The sequence below is a fragment of the Camelina sativa genome, chromosome 13, assembly GCF_030686135.1.
Source record: "Camelina sativa cultivar CO46 ecotype springtype chromosome 13, ASM3068613v1".
Lineage (NCBI taxonomy): Eukaryota > Viridiplantae > Streptophyta > Magnoliopsida > Brassicales > Brassicaceae > Camelina > Camelina sativa.
Window position 1 is genome coordinate 21,276,385 of NC_141892.1, and position 22,066 is coordinate 21,298,450.

At 36.4% G+C, this 22,066-nt stretch overlaps 2 protein-coding genes, 1 long non-coding RNA gene and 2 pseudogenes across 4 annotated transcripts; 1 reads left to right on the forward strand and 4 right to left on the reverse strand.

The window, feature by feature from the left end:
• Nucleotides 1-96: 96 nt before the first annotated feature.
• On the reverse strand, nt 97-802 carry LOC147929811 (protein VACUOLELESS GAMETOPHYTES-like; annotated as a pseudogene).
• On the reverse strand, nt 784-1,337 carry LOC147929812 (uncharacterized). The gene has a single exon (XM_087480731.1). The coding sequence runs from the start codon at nt 1,335-1,337 to the stop codon at nt 816-818; it is 522 nt and encodes a 173-aa protein (XP_087336857.1). The 3' UTR covers nt 784-815.
• A 230-nt stretch (nt 1,338-1,567) lies between these two features.
• On the reverse strand, nt 1,568-8,677 carry LOC104737057 (ubiquitin carboxyl-terminal hydrolase 10). 2 transcript variants are annotated; one of them, XM_087480946.1, is made up of 13 exons: nt 7,734-8,171; nt 7,357-7,554; nt 7,064-7,208; nt 6,874-6,933; nt 6,672-6,770; nt 6,079-6,450; nt 5,846-5,986; nt 5,541-5,711; nt 5,193-5,450; nt 4,940-5,094; nt 4,263-4,814; nt 2,223-2,493; nt 1,568-2,106 (listed from the first exon to the last, which is right to left on the reverse strand). In XM_087480946.1, exons 1-13 carry the CDS (start codon nt 7,883-7,885, stop codon nt 1,948-1,950), a joined length of 2,733 nt encoding a protein of 910 aa, XP_087337072.1. In that variant the 5' UTR covers nt 7,886-8,171; the 3' UTR covers nt 1,568-1,947. The 2 variants fall into 2 exon arrangements, with proteins under 2 accessions (XP_087337072.1, XP_087337071.1); XM_087480945.1 differs by lacking the exons at nt 1,568-2,106; nt 2,223-2,493 and adding exons at nt 3,209-3,708; nt 3,899-4,169 and having other exon boundaries at nt 7,734-8,677.
• Nucleotides 8,678-10,930: 2,253 nt separating this feature from the next.
• Nucleotides 10,931-11,941, forward strand: LOC147929813 (uncharacterized). Its single transcript, XR_015577785.1, has 2 exons — nt 10,931-11,088; nt 11,540-11,941. It is a non-coding gene; the product is annotated as an uncharacterized LOC147929813 (long non-coding RNA).
• A 5,539-nt stretch (nt 11,942-17,480) lies between these two features.
• LOC104737058 (uncharacterized) lies at nt 17,481-18,451 on the reverse strand (annotated as a pseudogene).
• Between the last annotated feature and the right edge of the window lie 3,615 nt (nt 18,452-22,066).

The window sequence follows — 22,066 nt, forward strand, 5'->3', positions numbered from 1 at the left end:
AATTGTTTTTTTACAACAATAGTGGACACATATGACTAATCAATACACATACAGCGAATTTAATAAAATATCTTAACCGGTCTATCCGCATATTTCTCATTCTCTCGTGCGTGAACCTTCCCTACAAACTATGGAACAAAATATTGATCCTGATCCAGACATCTGCAAAGCTATCTTGTGTGGACAACGCTTTTTACAAAAGAAGCAAATAGGACGAGTCATATGATGATTGTTGGGTACTATATATGCTGACATGTTCCTCTAAAACCCTCCAAGATGAACCAGGCTTCATGTATAAGTCCCGCCCAAGCAGACGTTCGACGTGTAGGGGAACACAACAGTACTCATCACACACGTAAAACCGTTGCCCCGGATATATTTTTCCCTCGCAAACTTCACACCAGTTCTTCATTATACTTATTTCCTGCCCATAAAAAGAGTCAGCACATGCTTATCATGCTTATACCTCACCTTTTGAGGTAATGTAGCACATCCAAAACACAATGCAAAGTCACACTCAATGCAATTGAATGTTTCATTTGTCGAATAAAAATTTATTTGCTTTTCTTTGCAAACAGAACATATCCTTTGCTCCTCTTCTGGTTTTGATGTTAGAAATAAAGGATGCATATGACTTTCATGAACTAATGGCTCGGAAACTGTGGCACACTTGACGTGTAGGTTAATTAAAAGTGCTTCCTTTGTTACTACACCTATAGAAGAATCCAGCCATGCGGAAATGAGGACACGCTGCACATAGAGTCGTAAAGTCTTGATCAACACTATCATATCCTAGAGTGAGCGGATGATTTATTTTACTGAGAAAGAGTATGTTCATGCCACTTTGGTTGGTCTATAGAAAACGCTACCTCTTTCTTCAGACAAGCATTATTCATAGCAAAATCGCAAGCCATGCACCAAGAAAACAACCCTTTGATATCTTCATCACAACAATAGCATTCCCTAGTTTTGCTGTACTCATCCAACAAGACAAGCTGAAGAGAATGGTTACGATGAAGATAATGTTGGACCTCAACTTTAGCGCTGTTATATTCTTCATGGTTATCACCGTTGCAACCTACGCATCTAAAATAGGTAGTGTCATCTTCTGGGTACTCGAACTTCAGCCATTTACAAGGGAAACACTCCCACTGATGATCACCATTGCCGCTCGACTTGTCTTCTTCTTTCACGTGAAATGTTCCTTTGCTCAATCTTACTCGTTGTTGAGGGTACAAGGAAATAAACTTCACCGACTTTGAATTCATAGAGATGACGACTTTGAATATATTATGAATGATATTTTTGTTCACACTGCTGTAAATTATCATCCACATGGGTTGTCTTTTTGTTCTAACGCTAGCTAGCTAAGATATTGCACGGTCACGAGTGTATTGATAATAAAAAGTAAATGTATGATAATTTATTAATTTAATTCGAAACTATTGTTACTGTAATATACTGTTAACACTTTCGATTAATATGTTTCCAATAAGACTATAGATAATAGTATCGGACAAGAACACTCAAATAGATAAGACTTTTAAAGCTAAAAGAGCACAGTGAATAGAAAAACTCTTCTTTTTGATGTCATCAATGCGTACTTCCCAAGAACAAAAATTATATTTGGCGTTGAACAACACAACTGCACAGGCTACTTCACAATTCTCTACACTTCTAAAGCTGTCTATCGCTTGATTTACTACCCGAAAACTTACCCCATCCCCTAACAAAACTCACTAATCAAACAATCTTCCGAACCTAAATCCAACCTTTCCACAGAGATTTGCCATAATAACATTATAAATCCTGACACAGAACCTTTCAACCGAACCACCAACTTCAAATCAAAGAAAGAATAGAGGTGTCATCACCTGACATGAAAGTGAGGGAGACCAATGCATCTTGGAGAAAAATGATTTTTCCATTATGAGAATATAGGCATGACTAATCCATATCACTGGACATCTCAGCTGTTTGTGTCTCAGTTTCACTTCTTACTCTTCGGTAGAAAAGAACATATGCAGCTGAGTCTTGTAATTCAGATTCATTTGCAGATGACACATGACTGTCATCGAAATGATACCATTTGTTGTCATCGATCAACTGCAGGAACAGTTAAACATATGATCAGATATGATGATACAGATTATGATGCATCTATACAAATGCACAAGTAAAAAACAAACGAAATAGATAGTGAGACCAATCAAGTCACCAACCTTAGCATAGGCTGTGTAGTGACCACCACCAAGTCCACCGTAATGATTACTAACGGCATATAATTCATATACATATGACTGGCCATTATTGTTTTTCACGTACTTTCTCAAGTCTAGATCCTGAATTGGAAAATTCACAAACGTGTCAATCTTGTTCTTGAGATATCTACTATACGTGAACCGTTTTAAATGGAACACAAGAAAATCTGGCAATTTCCACAGGTCTAGCTTTTTGTTCGCTTGTCTGTGTTCTTTGCAGCTTGGACAAAACCTGGTACAGAATGGTGAGATAAATGGTCAAAGCTAAGTCTTCATACGAATAGATCGGCTTATGCAATTACAAGTTCAAGATACGAGCTATACCACATGTCATCCGGTCCGAGAGGTTCTTCTGCTAAAAAGGCCTCCAAACACGAAAACAGAGATATAGCTTCTTGTCTTGTCTTCTTTGCTGAGAAACTGGTTTTATGAACCTCTGGAAGGTCACACAAGTATCTGGAATCATATTTTTCATGTTCACCCTCATTCCACTCGACTAAAACTCTTGTAATGATAACAGGGCTCACAGAAGATTCAGACTGAAGTGGTTTAAAGTTCAGACCACGTTCATCTGTCAAGAACATCCTGAAGGATAACTCTCGATCAGCTGCATCGTCTATCTCGGTATCTGGGGATATCTCACTATCTGGGGATGCCGCATTTAAGGTTCAGTTAACCCAAATGCTAATAGTACATCGTTAAGTTCATGGAACAAGAGTATTGATTGCTGTTTTTGTGAGGGTGTCACGTGCGCGAGTAGATGTAAGTATCTAACGAGGTGATTTCACTGGTCCTTATTATATTTCAAAATCAAACTCAAAAATCTTCAAAGCCTATATTCCTTACCGGTTGCAAATTGCAATTGCTATGGAGAGATCCCTTATTTAATTGGAAGCCTTTAAGTCTCAAGAGGTTTGATATTTCAGATAGTGAATAAGCTCACAAGATTTCACAAAAAATATATTCCATGTTGAACATAACAACAAAGGGTACTTCATAAATCTCTACACTTCGAAAGCTGTTCATTACTTTTACTACCCAAAAATTACCGCTTCAACTAAAAAAAACTCACTAATCAAACAATCTTCCGAAGAACCTAAATCCCACCTTTCCACAGAGATCTGCCATAATGACATCATAAAACCTGAAGCAGAACACTCCAACCGAACCGCCAACTTCAAATCAAGAAAGAATAGAGGTTTCATCACCTGAGTGAGGGAGTCCAATGCAACTTTGAAAAAAAATGTACCAACGTCGTGCTTTGTCCATTATAAGAATATACGCATGACTAATCCATATCACTTGACATCCCAGCTGTTTGTTTCTCAGTGTCACTTCTCACTCTTCGGTAGAAAAGAACATATGCAGCTGAGGTTTTTATTTCAGATTCATTTGCAGATGAAACATGACTGTCGTCGAAATGATACCATTTGTTGTCGTCGATCAACTGCAGGAACAATGACACATGATCAGATAAAGAACTCATCAGAAGAACTACTAGCAAGCACAGTTGACCAATTGTCGTGTGGATATAAATTATAGTCTATTATATGCTAAAAACAAAATTATGCTGCATAACTCCATATGCACAAGTAAAAACAAACGATATAGATAGCGAGACCAATCAAGAAACCAACCTTAGCGTAGGCTGTGTAGTGACCACCACCAAGTCCACCGTAATGATTACTAACGGCATACAACTCGTATACATATGACTCACCATTCTTGTTTTTCACATACTCTCTCAAATCTAGATCATGAATTGGGAAATTCACAAGCGTATCCAGCTTGTTCTTGAGATATCTGCTATACGTGAATCGTTTTAAATGGAACACAAGAATATCAGGCAATTTCCACAGGTCTAGCTTTTTGTTCGCTTGTCTGTGTTCTTTGCAGCTCGGACAAAACCTGGTTCAGAATAGTGAGATAAATGATCAAAGCTAAATCTTCAAATCATTCTATCAATTTATGTGACTTCAGAGTTTAGGCTAGGAGCTATACCACATGTCATCCGGTCCCAAAGGTTCTTCTGCTAAAAAGGCCTCCAAACACGAAAACAGAGATATGGCTTCTTGCTTTGTCTTCTTTGCCGAGAAACTTGTTTTATGAACCTCCGGAAGGTCACTCAAGTAGTTGGAATCATACTTTTCATGCTCACCCTCATTCCACTCGACTAAAACTCTTGTAATGATACCAGGGCTCACAGAAGATTCAGACTGAAGTGGTTTAAAGTTCAAACCACGTTCATCTGTCAAGAATATCCTGAAGGATAACTCTCGATCAGATGCTTCGTCTATCTCGGTATCTGGGGATATCTCACTATCTGGGGATGATAAACTTCCGGATGTTTCATCAGCAGTAGCATCAGCAAGGTGACCATTGTCATTTCCTTTATGAATATTAGATGGGGCTTGGACCTTTTGCAGAGGTGACAGAAATCCAGAGATAACTGCATCAATGTCAGTTCCACTTAGTGGTTCTTTGTTGACATAAGTCACAAAAGGAGTTCCAAAAAGCTTTGCGTCTCTGCCTTTAACTCTCTCCAGAACAGCCCTGTGGAACCCAATAATTATGATCCATAAAAAGCTTAATCCAAGACGAAAAAGAAATGTTCTTTGTTGATCCTTTCGGCATTTGATTCAACCGATAAAGTAACAAATCGAACGAAGTATGCTTACCTGTCCTGCCCTCCATGAAGAATTTCGAGTTTTGCCTTTCCTGATCCTTTCGGCATTTGATTCAACCGATACGCCACAATATGCTCATCATCTTTTATCACACTCAGTGACTCCAGGGGGTTCTCAAAATATCTAAAGATCTTGTGATCATAGACCTGAGAGGAAAATTCCACACAATCGTCAGGGATTTCATCCCCAAAACAGGATGAAAGAAAAATATTAATACAAGAAAGGAACACGCCCAAAATCATACCTCTGCAAGTAAAAGGCTCTCATCATCGGCTAAGCAGCAAGCAGTACCTAATGCAGTAACGAGATCTCTACAAGACCCTTGTTTTGGCACCGTTACAGTGTATGGCATCGGAAGACAACTTCCGTCGCAATAAAACACCGTGACTGTCATTACTCGCGTAAGTGTTGATGGCAAAGGTAAAGACAAGTACATGAAGGGATCAAAAGTGATTGAGATTTTCCCGCAAACTGGACAAACCAGAGTTGACTTGTATTGGCCCTAAAAGAAATTAAATACATCATAAGAAATGGTCGGGAAAATAAAATACAGAACATTTAATGGGAGAAGTGAGTAGGAAACGATACTTACTTGACAAACGTTAACTATTACAGAATCATTTCTGGCCTTATGATAATTCCAAAGCTCTTCAGCAACTTCATCATCCGGACGACTGTCAGAATCTTTAAGTTCGACGTAAGGTTTTCGTTTTACTTTATTTAAATCTTCATGCAGCCCATCCAATAAGAAAGCAAGCAGTTCCTGAAACAGCAATTTAATACATCATATACGAAGCAAAGCAAAATGAAATATTCTGGCAAAGAGGGAAGCAATGCCAGGAACAAATAGTTTGCTTAATTATGCACCATCCCATATATTAAAGAAAAATTACTAACTTGAGAATCATGCTGATTGTAACCACTAAACTGTGGAGCAAATCTAGCCAATTTTGTCTTAAAAGTGCGTGGTGCAACTGCGTTCCTTCCTGATGACCATAATTTCTTCAGCAAATCACCAAATGCGATAGCAAGCTCACCCTGGATAATTGAGTGTTAGAACTATATTCAAAAAGCATGTGAGTACCTTCACATGAGGAAATCGAGAAGACATTTAAGTATCAAGAACTTACACACATTCCCAACGGATTATCTCTATTTATGTCGTCACTATAATCTTGCAAGAAGTATTCAACAATTGGAGGTGTGTGAGCCAAACACTGAAGAGCGCTATTCATAAAGCAGGTATTTCCCAAATTACTCAATCCTGCTAATCCTCCCTTCTCTCCTTTTCCAAGAATGCTCAACGAATCTCCATCGTCATCTGAAGTTATTCTCGGAAAGAGACTTAACTTGGACGTGGTGGAATGACCATTCGGTAGGGTAGGCCCCCCAGCAATTGTAACACGCGACCTTGAAGGTTCCAGAGGTACCAGAGCTAACTCATTTCCTGCCGAGCTCATAGCAGATTGAGATGAAGACGACCCATCAACTTCAAGAAGAATCTGCATGGGATGCACCAGTCATTGTCGAACAAAAAACGAACATTGAAAATAAGTGAGATAAATAGCCTTCGGTTTTTCATGATAAATAGCATTATCAAACAAGTTCCTCTCACCAAAGATTTAAGACAATGACCGAAAATCAAGTTAAGAAAAATTGTAGTGCAAGTTGATAAAGGTCATTTGTCAATATAAGTATTACAGACAGTTCTCTAGATACTTACATCTTGGTCCATCTGAAGCCTTGACTCTTCCAGGCTCCTGTTAGATGAAGGATACAAGAGCCCGTTTTTCCTCTTATCGAAGTAATCCCAGATTTGTGCCTGTTTATACATATTAATGTGAATTAAAGAACACATCTCCGTATGGAACAATGCGTATAAAAATAAAATTGACATAGAAATGGAACACTTCAGACACACACACCTTTTCTTGCGCAACACCTGTCACAGCACAAACCTTCTCATAAAGTTCCCTAACAGAGGCCTGGAAACACCAACAACCCATGAAAGAAAGTGAAAAAGTGGGGCTTAGTAGTGAATACAGAAAGACTCTCTGGCTATGCATAAGCAAAACTAAGAGCCAAAGTAGAGGAGTAAAATGGGGCACCTAATACCTGTTTTCCCAACCGTATTGCTGTTCTACTTTCATCTCGTCCGTCTGTCAACATAAGGCAGAGCGGGTAAACCTCTACACTATAACTCCTAGTGTGAAATCCTTGACAGATCATCTTCCTTGCTATTGAAGGACCTCCGCTATACCTGAAAGAGATATAAGACCAAGTTATGCCCTTGAAAGCATATTTTATCTATAACAGTTATAGTGTTCCAAGCAGAACAAAGAGTCTTCCCCTTTAAACACAATTCAATCAAATGATGGAAAAAAAAAAAAAAAAAAGGAAAAGCTCACCAATCAACAAGTCTCTTCCAAACTTCTTGAGGAACTAAAACGTAGTCTTCTCCTTCAACCAACAATCTACGAAGCTGTGGATCATTAGTGTCGCCCTCACTTTCGATAATATCACTGTTATCAATCGGTCCAGGCCTCGAAGCTTCCAAGGACTCTCCACTCGATTGGTCAACATATTTCTGCCAGCTTGTATTCCACCTACACTAACACAAACACATTAACCTAATCTTAGAAATCTATAGATTTCAATCAAAATATCAAACCAATAGATCAAGATTTCACAAGAATGTCCTAAATCTAAACATTAGATTTGAACAGAGAAGCATTTCAACAATCAAATCTGTGATCCGATACTAGTTAGAGATGACGATAACAACCTTTTAGAGATGACGAAATATAAGTTGCCTTCCTTCAAATGATTCTCCGATTCGGTAGTCAGCTCCGATACGATACGTTTCTCTTCCTCGGGAGTGAACGGCAAATCAGAGACGCCGTTCTCAATCATGAAATCGGAATTAGGGATCGTCATCTTTTTCAATAGATGAATGAACCGATCAATGCCAAGATCCACCAAAATTTCAAACGAAATCGCAGGATTCAACGGGGATCTGTGAGAGAGGAAACAAACAACGGCAAGTCCAGAGAGAATCGGAGGAGAATACAAGAAGAAGAAATTGAAGGAACCCTAGATTGGAGGAGTCAGAGAGAAGAGAGAGAGAGAGAGAGAGAGAGACGAGAGGTCTTCTTATTGGATTCACGATTTTATGGTTGTTTTCCCAATTAACAACAACTGCCAAATTTTCCAAACAAGTAGCAATTTCTTTTCTTGTAAACTTGGAAAATGGTAACAATAAACCGTGATTGATTCGGTTCGGTTTTGCAATTTTTTTTCTTAGGTAATTGCAAAATAAGAAACAATAAACCGATTCGGTTCAATTCTGTCCGGTTCGGTTTTTAGTTCAGTTGCAAATAGTAAAACCGTTTGATTATTGTGTTTTTTTTTTTTCGGATTTGAAAATTGATTTTGTGATATGTGATTTTTTAGTTATGTTGGGTTATTGTTTAGAACATTTTTTTTTAATAATTATAATTCATTCACTTTAGAATTTGTGACATCACTAAAAATGGATGAGGAAAAAAAAAAAAAAAAAGAATTGGTTATCTTGCGTGACTCGTTGGCCACTGGTTCGCAGCAGGCCAGCAGTGCTTGCCGGATGACTTTGTTGGTTAGGTAAAAAAATCATGATCTAGCATATTGTGGCCAACTGATGGATGCTCGTTTGTTGTTTGTTTGACGAATACTTCCATTTTGCCCTATTTCATATCTTTCTAGTCCCATCAACCATTTTGATTCATAGTACTCCAGTCCTAATGCATTACATCAAACTTAGGACTCTAATCTTAATGATTCCTCTTCTTTTTTCTTTTTGTTTCTGTTCAAAACTTTTTCTTTTCTCTGTTCAAAACCTTATGATCCTTTAAACTTCTAATTTAGCATTTATATCATTTATCACTAAAACTTAGAAGTGATCAAGTCTCATTCTTTTAGTTTCTAGAGTTTCTCTTTAATTAATATTTTAGTATGTTTAAGCTCCAATTTCCATCTTTTTATTTTCCTTTCTCTTTTTCATACTCTCAATTCACAAACCATGTAAATCAACATTCCAATTACGATCAACTTTACTATTAAATTAAATCACAATGAATATAATTGATTTTCATTAACTGCAATTTTTTGAAGTCCAAAACATATGTAATGGATAGAACTATATGATATTCCTAAACACGAATTTGAAAAGAATCATATTGGTTAATAACCTTATTAATCTTGTGCATGGCTTGGATCATCCTCTAGTATTTCGTTCTTTAGAAATCTGTTTCAATGACTTCCTTCTTCTACAGCCATCAGAAAGGTTAGGTAAAATAAGTTCGCCCTAGGCGCTCGTTTTCTCTCTGGCACAAGCTCCGAGAAATCCCCTTCCGACGGCGTCGAGTCTGATCGGTGTCGCTGGGAAACTGCTTCTCCGTTCTCGTGTTCTCTGTTGCTATCTAAGACTGTTCTCGACCTGTTTCTACGATGAATCCACCAGAGGTTTATCGAAGCTCCTTTCAGCTACTCCGGCCACGCGTCAGCTTCATCCTCCCCTTCCCCCTTTGTCTCATCCGGTGGGCTTACTCGGTGAGTTGTTTCTCTCGAGTTCCCAGCCATCCGACACTGGATCTGCATGAGATCCCAGAACTCATTGTTAGTTTTGTATCTCGTCTCTCTCACGGACTCCCTTCAAAGTCAACCCAACACCTCTCTGCTCCTCGGATTTAGATCCCTTCACCAAGTGTTTTACTTGGCCGAGTTTGGACATGAGCCATGTTTTGACGCCGGAGTTGTGACGATGAACCGTGACCCAAATCTTGTGTCTCAAAATCCCAGGTCTGTTCCAAATCTTTCTTTATCTACTCTTAGTATACCTTTGTGTCGATCTATGGTCTCAATTGTCCGAAGACTGCAATTTGAACCTAATCAATCATCGTTGCTCTGTGGTTACAAAGTAAGCTTGCGAAGCCTGCCATTAGAACTATCTAGGGTCATTATCTTTGATTGCGAAAGGTTAAAGAGGATCGGCATTATGGCCCCGTCTCTATGGAGCGAAGGCCACCGGAATCTCTTTGATCTATCCTCTTTGTTTTCCATGTTTCCTGAACCCTCTCAAGCGTTAATATTTTGTCCTGAAACCGGAAGACTTAGGAAGTTCGGCATTATAACATCCTCTCCAAAGAGAGAAGGTTACCGAAGCCTTCCCAACCTTCTCCCTACATCTTTCCTGTGTCTCGAGCATTGTGAAGCGCACATCAAAACAGCCAGGAAGTTTGTTCTCCCCTACAAAAGTCTGAAGATAAGCGGCATTATGACCTCATCTCCATGGAGTGGTGGTTACCAGAACCTCTTCACACAAACTATACCGGACCTTCAACCTCCAATCACCCTCCTCCTTGATAATGAGCAGACCAACCCATCTCGTCTCTCGGCTTTGGAAACCCTCTCAACGTCCCACTGTCAGCTGATAAGGACTATCTCCCATATTCCTGCTTTGTGCTTGAATATGGTATCAACTTCCCTTGAGTTTGCTTGTGGTTTGGTGCTTTATTGCCCAAGTCTCCAATATTTTGTGGATATGCTGTTGATTGATCTATCTTTTCATTGTGATTTTAATTGTTGTACCAAACTTTGCTTTGGAAAACTCAATTGAATAAAATTCAAACTGAAAAAACTTGAAAACTCAATTTCCCTTGAATTTTTATTTTTTTATTTAATAAAATTCAAATTGCTATTTTTGGATATATTTTCATTTTTAAGTGTATATACACTATAAATTATATATGAATATTAGGAATTCATCATTTTTACTTAATTTGAAAAAAGTTTTTGTAAAAGACGACCAAGTCTAAGGCTTTTAACAAATCAAATGAGTGGAAAGCTAAATCGGAATTTAAGGAGATCAATAGCTTAATATAGTTTTTGTAATGTGGGATACACTCAATTTCTTATATATTATACTTTCTTCTTTCTTTTTTAATTTATAAAACAATAAATTTTCAGAGTTTTTCTTTTCTTTTTTTTTTTCAAAAATTTAAACCATCTGTCAAAAAGAAAAAAAAAAAGTTATCAATCTAAAATGAAAACAAAATTTTTATCCTCATTCACCGTTCTGGCTCTCTTCCTCCTTTTTGTGACAGGTTTGTAATCATTTTAAATGTAACATATATTCTTTTTATGAGAACAAAAATATGTTAAAAAATAATAATTCAACTATGGTATATAAAACGTTTTTCGGGATTTAATTGCATCATCTAATTACATTGTATTGGTTTAGCTCTTTATTTAAAAGTCATACTAGACATAGAAAATTCATCTAAAATATTCTAGACATAGAAAATTCATCTACAAATGTTTTGTGGTAGACCTAGACAACTGAAACCCAAATATATGTTTGAATTGACTCCTTTATTTATAAATATATGTGGTCCTATTAAAAGTACCTCATTATAATTTTTTAATACATATGTATTATTCAAAAGATAATCAATGGATTTGATAATTATGTCAAGCTATATATTTTTTTACTATTTTTACTATTCCCCCATTTCTAATTGCAGAAACTAAGATTTATGTTTTATAATATAACAGTAACAGGAGTGGTTGGAGATGCAAAACAAAATGTACAAAAGAAAAAAATATTTTGCTCTAGACCTTTACCTGATCAAAAACCTGGGGAATGTGTCATCAAAGAATGTGAGTCTAAATGTAGGGAGAAGTGGAAAGGGAATGGTACAGAGGCTTCATGTCGTCCCCAATGCAACTGCCATTTTCGTTGCCCATGGCTTCAGGGCCAGGCCTGACAAATATGAGTGCTAAATTATTGATCTGACTGCAAATGTTGATTAAGAATTTAAGTTTTGACCTAACTTTTCTATTGTGTAATTATCGACCCTCAATATTTTATGCTTTATTTTACCTTATCCTAATTTTGTTTTTAATTTAATATAAATATAGGTCTACAAATCTTCTATATATCCTTAATTTTATTTCCTTGGCCCTCCAAAATTAAAGGCCTTGTACGATTTGTTTCGTGCTTATATCATGCTTAGAGCTGGGCAAAATAACCGATAACCAAATAACTGACCGAAACCAAACCGAAAAAAAACCAAACCGAACCGAACCGAAATTCTTCAAATACCCGAATGGTTAGTAAAAATCTATATCCAAACTAACCGAAACCGAACCGAACCGAACCGACAATTAAATGGTTAACCGAAATATCCGAAAACCTAGAAAATATCAAATATTATATACTTAATATTATGCAAACTATAAAATAAACTTAAAATATAAATTATTTCTAGATTCAAAACAATTAAATATTTTAAATAATCAATATATGTAAATGTTATTATTTTGAATTTACAAAGTTAAATACTATTTTGTAAAATTGAATCAATATTTTTCCCTTTTTTGTATTTTTGTTATTGTATATTTGGTTAATTTTGGTTATATTCGGTTAGTTTTGGTTATATTTGGTTTATTTGGTTAATGTTAATATAATTTATGTTAGTTATAGTTATTTATTTAAATAACCGAACCGAAACCGAACCGAAAGAAACCGAACCGTACCGAACCGAAATTTCAAAAATATCCAAATGGTTACTATATTACTATATCCAAAATAACCGAAACCGAATACAACCGAACCGAAACCGAATGATTAACCGAATGCCCAAGCCTAATCATGCTGAAGGTCAGATTTGTATGGTGTGTATGTTTTTTTTTTCTTCTTCTTCTATCATCTATTGGCCACAACAGATTGATGCATTAGCCTAATTCACTCTCTTTAAAGAGAGAAAACTCTACTGCCAAATGATATAGTGCCTGTTCTTTCATTTTTGTGGATTTATGGATGCCACTAGACGGTGGTTACTTCTTTTCTTCTGTTCAATAAAACTTAATTACATCATCGATATATCATATAGTGATAGTGTACGTCTTATAATGCACGTCTTGGGGCATTTTTATAATACATAATGTATTGGTGAGAGTGCCAAAATACTAGTTTTATTATTATTATTATTTATTTATAAGTTTTATACCGTAAATTTTTAAAATTCTATAGATAATGGTGCATATATATAAGTTTCTGTCTAGGATTTGAAATTTGAATTTTTTAAGGTTTGAGCATAAGATCTATTACAATTCAGGTCATTGTTAGAGTTGACCAACCTCTAGGATTCCGAAAAAAAATGAAACTACCTTCTGGGGATGTTGTCTGGTTTTCCATGGTCTATGAGAAGCTGCACTGATAGTGTAAACTCTGCCATCATATATGCCATGAGGAGAACTCCTGCCCTCTGAATGCTAATGGGGCTATTCTTCTGGAAAGAGACGAAGAGAGCCTTCACTCTACGAATGTTGATATCAAAATCCGTGGAGAATCTTCCCACTCTAATGCTGGAGGTAGTACATCTCACCTGGCCTGGTGGAGACCAGACTTAGTTAACAATGATTCCCTGGACATATCTGGACATATCATATGAGGCATACCGTCGAGAGAAGATGGAAGGGAAAAAAACCTCCCTTCAAGGACGGAGGGAGGTGTGGAACAGGTTGGAACAGGGGAGAGCAACTCCTTATCGCTCTCCCTCTCCGCAAAAGGATCCCCCACTACATCCTGCCCGCGACATGTCTACGAAGCAGAGGGGACGCCAGCTGAACCACGAGGCTACGCCCGTTCACTCACGCAGGGGAAAAAATATGCCTCGGTCCCGCTCTTCTAAACAAAGGACAGAGGTAAGGGATTGCGCTCTTCTGAGTGAGAGAGGTCGCCGTAAGCAGAGATACGAGGATACCTTTGGGTTAGAGCCTCGTAGAGTCGAGGAGGAGAGAAAGGATCAAGCTTTAGATTCTCGCCTTGACTATTCCAACTCACGGAAAGCAATCATATCCTCTAAGCCTACTCCATGCCCATTGGACTCACAGGCAACTATCTCCGACCTGCAGGTCGCGACATTCCGAGCAAAGGAGATCATCTTGTCACCAGACCATGTTCGGGAGAGACCTTTTCGTCTCAATCTGCAGAAGAAAGCAGGGGTTAAAGCTTCTGAAAAAGGTCTCCCTACTCAAAGCACTATAGCCTCTCCCTATAAGGAATCAAGCTTACCCTTTGATTCAGGGGCTCATCTCAGCCTCAAACTCCATCTTTTGGGAAGGATACCTTGGTGGCCATACCTCCAAATTTGGTTGTTAAAATTAATAAGAATTGGTATGATCAGACAGTGGAGGAGGAAGAGGCTGCACTCCAAGAAACCCCTCTTGAGGATAGGTTTAACAATTCGATCCGGATCGCTGATCCGAGACCTATCATTGTTTCCCCGAGGATCATGCGAGAGCCTCAGACTAAAAATTATGTACCCTCGTTAGACCTAGCTGAAACAAAAGCTGTGGACACCGATGAGTATCTTCAGGATGTGGACCGGGACGCGTTGGAATGGGATGAGAACTATGATGATCTAGATAAAGTGGATCTTGAATGGACAGAGGAGGATGCAAAGGCCTATAGAGAGGCGGTGGCATCTGGTTGGGATCCCACAGGCATTGATCTGGATGCGGATGATCTGCTAGGGGAGGAGAGGCAAAAACTTGATATCAGTGCCGGCGCCGGAGTCTACCATGGTGGATGAGGAGAATCTCGGTCGACCACCTCTCCCTTCTGCTGCGATAGGCCGAACAAGGGTCAAATGGGCTTTTGTAAAGTTAAGGGGCAGCCTCAAGAAAATTACTAAACTTACGCTTCTCGCCTAAGTGTCAAAGCATAACTCCGGCTTCTATGAAACCGAGGAAACCACGTTCTGGATCCACCTCCCCTGGCGATGAATCGGAGACGGTGATGATAGATCAAAAAGAAAATAATAACGTTGGGGAAGAGGATGTTGATCCACCCGATACAACACCATGATCAAACTGTGCCGGAGGAGTCAAGGGACGGTCAATCTATGCAACCACCGTCGACTGGAAGCTCTTTTATCTCCAGGTCCCCTCTTCTCTCTCGATTTGCAGTCTCTTTGTGGAACTCTTCCGCTTTTTCTCCCTAGACCGAGTCCGATTCCAGCATATCTTATTCTTGTTAGTCTCCTAAAGTGGAATAGATATGTGAATCGAGACCTTATTGTCTTTTTCTCTGACGTTCCGGTTATTTTGAGCCGAGGTACTTTGAAGCTAGTAGATATGTTGCTAAGTTATAGTCGGAAGTTATTGAAGTTGGAGAGGTGTGTGCAATTATTTTCTCTAGCTTTTTGTGGTTCTAGTTTCGAAGATTTGGCTGATCAACCCCCCTCTCTTGTTGGCATCTTTGGTTCTAAGCCGCCAAACAAAGCCAAAATCTTGTGGATGAAGCTTTTGGCTTCGCTTTCACGGGATTATGCGCCCGTCCTACATGTCTTTGCCCACAAAGGGTTTTGGATGGTTTAATACCTCCGGGACAAGTAGGGAGTAGTAGACACTCTAGCTCCTTCTTCAGGCGCTGGAAATGCTACATCAAAAAGATTTTGGCTTTGTTTGGCCATAGCATCTTTAAGATTGAATGGTCTTCTTTCGAGATATCATTCCCTATCCTTTGGATTGTTGCAATCCCTTATCCTTGGCATTGTTTTAGCCATTATGTTAGCTGTATTTTAGTCCGGGGTGCAAAGGTTGCTCTACGAGTACCTTCTCGTGATTTCTTATTATTTGTTTCTACCATATAAGTTGTATGATATTTGTAAGATTTTCCTAAGAGGAGAGTGGCTGGATCATAGCTTATATAATGTGTACGTACATGAGTTTAATGTATATTGAGATTGTGTACGTACACGAGTTTAATGTATATTGAGATTGTGTACGTACACAGGTTCAATGTATATTGAGATCTTGTACATGAGACGGAAGTAAAATTAGTATGACATGAAAGAATTTGTATGTTTGAAGGGGTTATATATGCTTAATTTAATATGTACCTATATGGTTTTCTAGGGTTTAATTGTTAGGGGTTGTGTAGGGACTGTGTACGTTTAAGTTAAGATGATCTTTTACATATACGGGTTGTTTAGAGAGTATGTAAGTTTAAGTCAATATGACTATGTACGTACATGGATTAAGGTACTTTTTAGGTTACGTTTAGGGGTTGTGTATATTTAAGCCAATATCTTGTACGTAAATGATTTATGGTTTAAGTTTTAGGGATTTTGTACATTGAAATCAATATGATTGTGTACGTATACAATTTAGGGATTAATTTCCAGCATTTGTCAAACTTGTATACGATATCATGTACTTTTGTGAGGTTTAAAGCTTTTTTCTCTTCATTTGTTATTTAATAAGCATGTCTAATCATATTTGCATTTCACTTGTCGTTTTAGGTGCTTTGCGTGGAGTTTTAGAGTTTAGAATGAGTTTAAAAACAGAGCTAAAGAAGTTGGGAATTTAAAAACAAAACAAAAAAAATATATTACAAATGACCAACCAATTACTATTATTATATGTATACCATAATAGTATTGCCATATATACATATACAGTAAGTGAAACAATGAGAAATTAGGATACATACACGAGTGATTATTTACGTGAGGGACTCAACATCACGTTCTCTCTCATTTCAAAGTTACAAATAGTAACTATTTTATTTTAATATTTTTTTTTATAAACGAACTAGAAAATTAATTAAGTTATCCTTTATTTTATACTTTATGTACTTTATTCTCGTGTTATCGTATACAACCCTTGTAAAACTAAAACATATGTATTGTGTACATATTTACTACAATATAAGTTTTGTGTTGGGTGTGAACATGTATATTTGGATATATACTCCATAATATTACATAATCTAATAGACGTACATATAATCAATATTACGTACACCATAAAATGCGTACACGTACACATAAAAAAAATTAATGAAGGATATTTTTGTAATTTTGCAATCATCTGCAACCTCACTATCCTCTTTTGCAACCCTAAAATTTTTTCAGCCACCATTCACAGTTTTTTCATAATCTTTTGTGTTTGTACGTTTTTAATTTTTTTTACACATAAATCTAGCATATATAATTATATTTTAAATTCAAAAAACTTAAGTTTATTTTGTAGTTATTTTTCCCCACAATGAAGAAGAACAATGACTTTTTCACCATAAAACATCTTCACTTCTTCGTTTCTTCTCTCTTCATTTTCTTTATCTTTACTTATTTATATATTATTGAAATTAATTAATTTAATTAAAGAGCTGTTACATTTGATGGGAGAAAACCAAACCAAAATAGTTTGGTTAGAGAGCATTGTTGTCTAAAAATAACATTGTGGCTATTCTCTCAAAGGTGTAATTGACTTTGTCAAGTCATGAAAGAAAAACAAAAATTGGTGTGTTTTGTGAAAATTACTTTGCATATATTTGGATGTTGAGTATCCTACAACTGTTAGTACGGTTAAAGAATACCAGTGAAAAAAGTTAGAAACCTAAACATTGACAAGATGATAATTATCCAAAATTAAAGCAGTGGGATCACTAGTTGCTTATATCTGCTCCTTATCCCACATTACGTGTATGAACCTCATAATTTTTTGTTCCCTGAAGCATTCAACAGCAACATTACAAAAGCTATCACCACCAACCAATCTTCATAGCAAGTACATCCAAATCAAAAAAGCCTTCGGATAGCTTTTGTAAGGGAAGAACAGTGATAAGTTCTGCTCACAAAACTGTTTTCTTATCACCATCTTCCTCTTTAACCTTCTTATTTGCCCGGTCTTCAAAGGCTCCCGGCAAATCTTTTCTCCGCTTATTTGTACTCAAACGAAGAAGCAAGTTCTTCTCTTTGTCAACATCACTCTGATGAGAATGTTTAATCTCAATGTCTCTACTAGAACCCCAATTCCTAGCATCCTTTCCCTTACCATCATCCTCCTTCTCATCCCAACAAGGAAACTCTCTATATTGATAACTAAACTTCTTAGGCACATAACCAGAACAACTCCAAAGTTGACGACTAAAAACAGACGAAACACATTCAAACAGAGCCAAATCACCACCAGGGACTCCTTGTACATGAACCCTTTCTTCAATTGGTATCTCTGAACAAGGCTTCATCAATATTGGAACAGTCTCACTCTGATGAGTCTAAGTAGTAGATACATTATTCCCCATTCTAATTGATTTAGTAACCGGTGGTGGTAACTTGGACAATTCCATGTCATTGTTGTTTTTGATCTTGCACTTGTGACAAACAAACAAATCGTCTCCTTTAACATAACGAGAACACCATGTATGAACCCAAACACCACATTCATCACAATCAACCATCTCTTTACCATCATCAAAATTCACACCACAAACACAATCCACAGTCCATGATTCAGATACCCAATCCTCGTGTGGCTTCATATCAAATATCCCCAGGTAAAATAATAAAAAATAAAAATAAAAAATAAATAAAAAAATCCCTAAATTTCGAAGCTTTATAGGGAAAAAAAAAAAAAAAAAAAAACAATTCGTCTATTGTCAACGACGATTTCTAGAATTTACGTGAAAGAGCTTGGAGATTCCCAGTAGAAGAAAAACCTAACTTGAGAGGTAAATCTATGGTTCTTCTCGCTCCGATTTCTGAACGAGGAAGACGAAGATTCAACGCAAGATAAAGAGAGATGATGATGAACTGTTTTCCACTATCGCGTTCATCGATCGGTAATGGGCTTTATTATGGGCCGGGATTAAAAGATAGACATTAGAAGAAATAGTGTATCATATGTTAACAACTGTGAAGTCCAAAGGTTGAATCCACCAATAATTAAAACAAATTTATGTAAATGAAGGTATTTTTCAGTATAAAATACCTTTATTTATATATTTTTTTTATTTCCCGTAAATTTTTAAAATATCTCATTTATTAAGTAATTTATTAAATATCCAGAAAAGCATTTTCGGCTTTTTCCAAAGATTCTTAAATGGGAAAAATGTCATTTAAACCATGAACTTTCAAATTTTGGTCATTTAAATCATGAACTTTGTTGTAGGTCATTTAAAACATCAACTTAAAGTTGATTAGCTTTTTTAAACATGAAGTTTTGTTGACTAAGCTAAAAAAGACATGACGTTAAATCCAATAATTGACCTACTAACAGACATTACTATGTCGTTAATCACTCATTACTGACAAAACTACGTTGTTTTAGTAGAAGTTTTAATTCGAAAAAATGTCATTTAAACCATAAACTTTTAAATATAGGCTATTTAAACCTTGAACTTGTAAATGTATGTCATTCAAACCATGAACTTTCAAATTTATGTCATTTAAACCATAATACATGAAAAAGGTGATCAATCCTTTAAACTCTAGTGTAGTGTCCTAAAACAAGATGATCAATCCTTCAAACTCTATTGTAATGTCCTAATAAATGAAAAAGACTCAAGACAAATACAAAAAGACACAAAATACTTGGCAAAATCGAAAAAGAAAGATTAATTGATGTTCTTCTTTCTCTTTTTCAGAATCGCATCATAAGAAAGAGTCAAAGAAAGAAGAGAGAAACTAAACTAGGGTTAAACGGTTTAGCTGGTTAAGCTTATATACTTCTGCAGTTTCTAATAAACCAGTCGTTCCGAATCGAACCGAAATCTGATTATCTAAATCAATTGCGCCAAACGGTTAGGTTTTCTTTTTTCGGTTTTCTTCGATAACCAAAATTTTCAGGTTGTTTAGTTTTCACCGAACGCTCAGGACAAGTTCATGGTTTATATGACAAAAATTTGAAAGTTCATGGTTTGAATGACATACATTTACAAGTTCATAGTTTAAATGGCCTATATTTAAAAGTTCATGGTTTAAATGACATTTTTTGAATTAAAACTTCCATTAAAACGACGTCGTTTTGTCAGTAACATAGTGATTAACGACATAGTAACGTCTGTTAGTAGGTCAATTATTGGATTTAACGTCATGTCTTTTTTGGCTTGGTCAACTAAACTTCATGTTTTAAAAAACTAATCAACAAAAGTTGATGTTTTAAATGGTCTATAACAAAGTTCATGATTTAAATTGTCAAAATTTGAAAGTTAATAGTTATGTAATATTTATGTAATACTTTGCAAAATTATTAGTATTTTTAGCTAAATTTTGTTATCTAATTTTACATCACATATACCAATTTTTATGAAATTAAACCATGATTTGGGAAAACAAAGCTTCAGATTAATTAGGATAACATAAGAATTAGTTAAATTAGCATCTTTATATAGTTCCGAGAAAAAAAAAATACTAGTACTAAAAATAAAGGAGCTTTTAAGCGTATCTATATAGCTGTAAAGCTGGTGATGGAACTGAACTGCTTCGAGTACCGTACGAATGTGGTGGGTTACTTGGTAGGCTGAACGGTAGTTTTTAATATTTACTTGCTATAAGAAAGGTTAATACTAAATTACTAATAATGAGTGAGAGAGTAATCGGATAGTTCTGATTTCTGAAACTTGTAATGTCAGTGTCATTGTCTGTCGGCAATTGATGTTTTAGTTTAACTCATGTTTATCCGTCTGGGGCCATTCGACTTTTACAAATTTTGATTCTTTTAGTCTTTTATCACAAAAGAAAAAAAAAATTGATTCTTACTCCTTGGATTTATGAAATGTAAATAATTATGTACAAAGGGTTTATTTGACATTTTTGCAATACAATATTTAAAGAGATTTATTTAACCAAAAAGGATAAAACATTGGTCTTTTCATATAAGATTTAAAATCGGCTAATCATAAATGTGGTGGTAAATACAGAGAAGGGGGTGTTATGTAAGTTTCGAGTTCTTTAGAATAGAGAAGTCATATGGATTTTGTTTTCAAGAAAAAAAAAATTATGTAAATATTTGTTAGTTGGAGGAGTGTAAAAAGGTGATAATGTATACAACTTCAAACAAACATGTACGCATATATATACTGTAAGGTGATAATGTATACAACTTCAAACATGTACGTATATATATATATATATATACTATAACAAGTAGAATTAGAACCAAAACCCACACGTTACCAGAACTTGTAGTACTTGTAGTGACGATGATCCTTAGCTGCTAGTCAACATGTCTTGTGATCGCAATGCACATAAACCTTCCACCCGGTCTTTGGTTATATGAAGGATGTAGTCATGTAGCACTTGTACTTGAATCATCAGATTACTGCAAGATATAAAAATATTCATTTCTATATAATATTGGGCCCAAGGTTTACTTGATGCACAAGTTAGATTCTATTGTATAAATATAGGGTTGTAATCGTATTCTATTCAATAAAAAAAAGAGAAGTTTATTATAAACCTAGCCGGTTCTTATTCACATGGTATCAGAGCTAAAAGCTTGAATTTTTCGTTTGTTTTTTCTTTGCTTCTTTCTTCTTTCTACTATGTTAATTCTTTGTTCAAAGTTTTTCTTTCTTTCTTCGTTCTTTGATTAAGATCTAAGGAGAATTGCGATGTCACGTCAAGATAAATCGATTGTTGCTAAGTCTTCTGACTCGTCGGATGTAACACCATACACCTTGTTTTCCTGTGATAACTCTGGTTTGATGATCTCCTCCGTTCAGTTGACAAGAGAGAATTATGCAGAGTGGGCAATAGAGATGATGAACGCTCTCAAAGCTAAAAAGAAGACCGGTTTCGTCGATAGTTTGATTAAGAAGTGGGAAGTTGCAGGGACAGAGATGGAGTCGTGGGCAAGTGTGAATTTGATGGTGGTTGGATGGTTGAGAACGTCTATTGTACCTCGTGTACGATCTAAGGTGTCCTATGTCTCTAATGATGAAGAGCTATGGAAAAGTTTGAGATAACGTTTCTCTGTTGGGAACAAAGTACGAATCCATTAGATTGTGTGTCAGTTGGCTTCGTGTCGTCAAGATGGACAAACCGTGATTGATTATCACGGTCATTTTGTGGTGTTGTGGGATGAGTTGCATGGTTATAGTTCACTCCTGGTATGTACGTGTGGAGCCGATGGACATATTGCAAAAGAAAGAGAAGATGAGAAATTTCATCAATTAGTTGTGGGGCTTGATGAGTCCCGGTTTGGTAATGTGATTTGCCAAATCATTGATGCTGATCCGATGCCAGATTTGGCACAAGCTTATGCTCAGGTGATTAGAGAAGAACA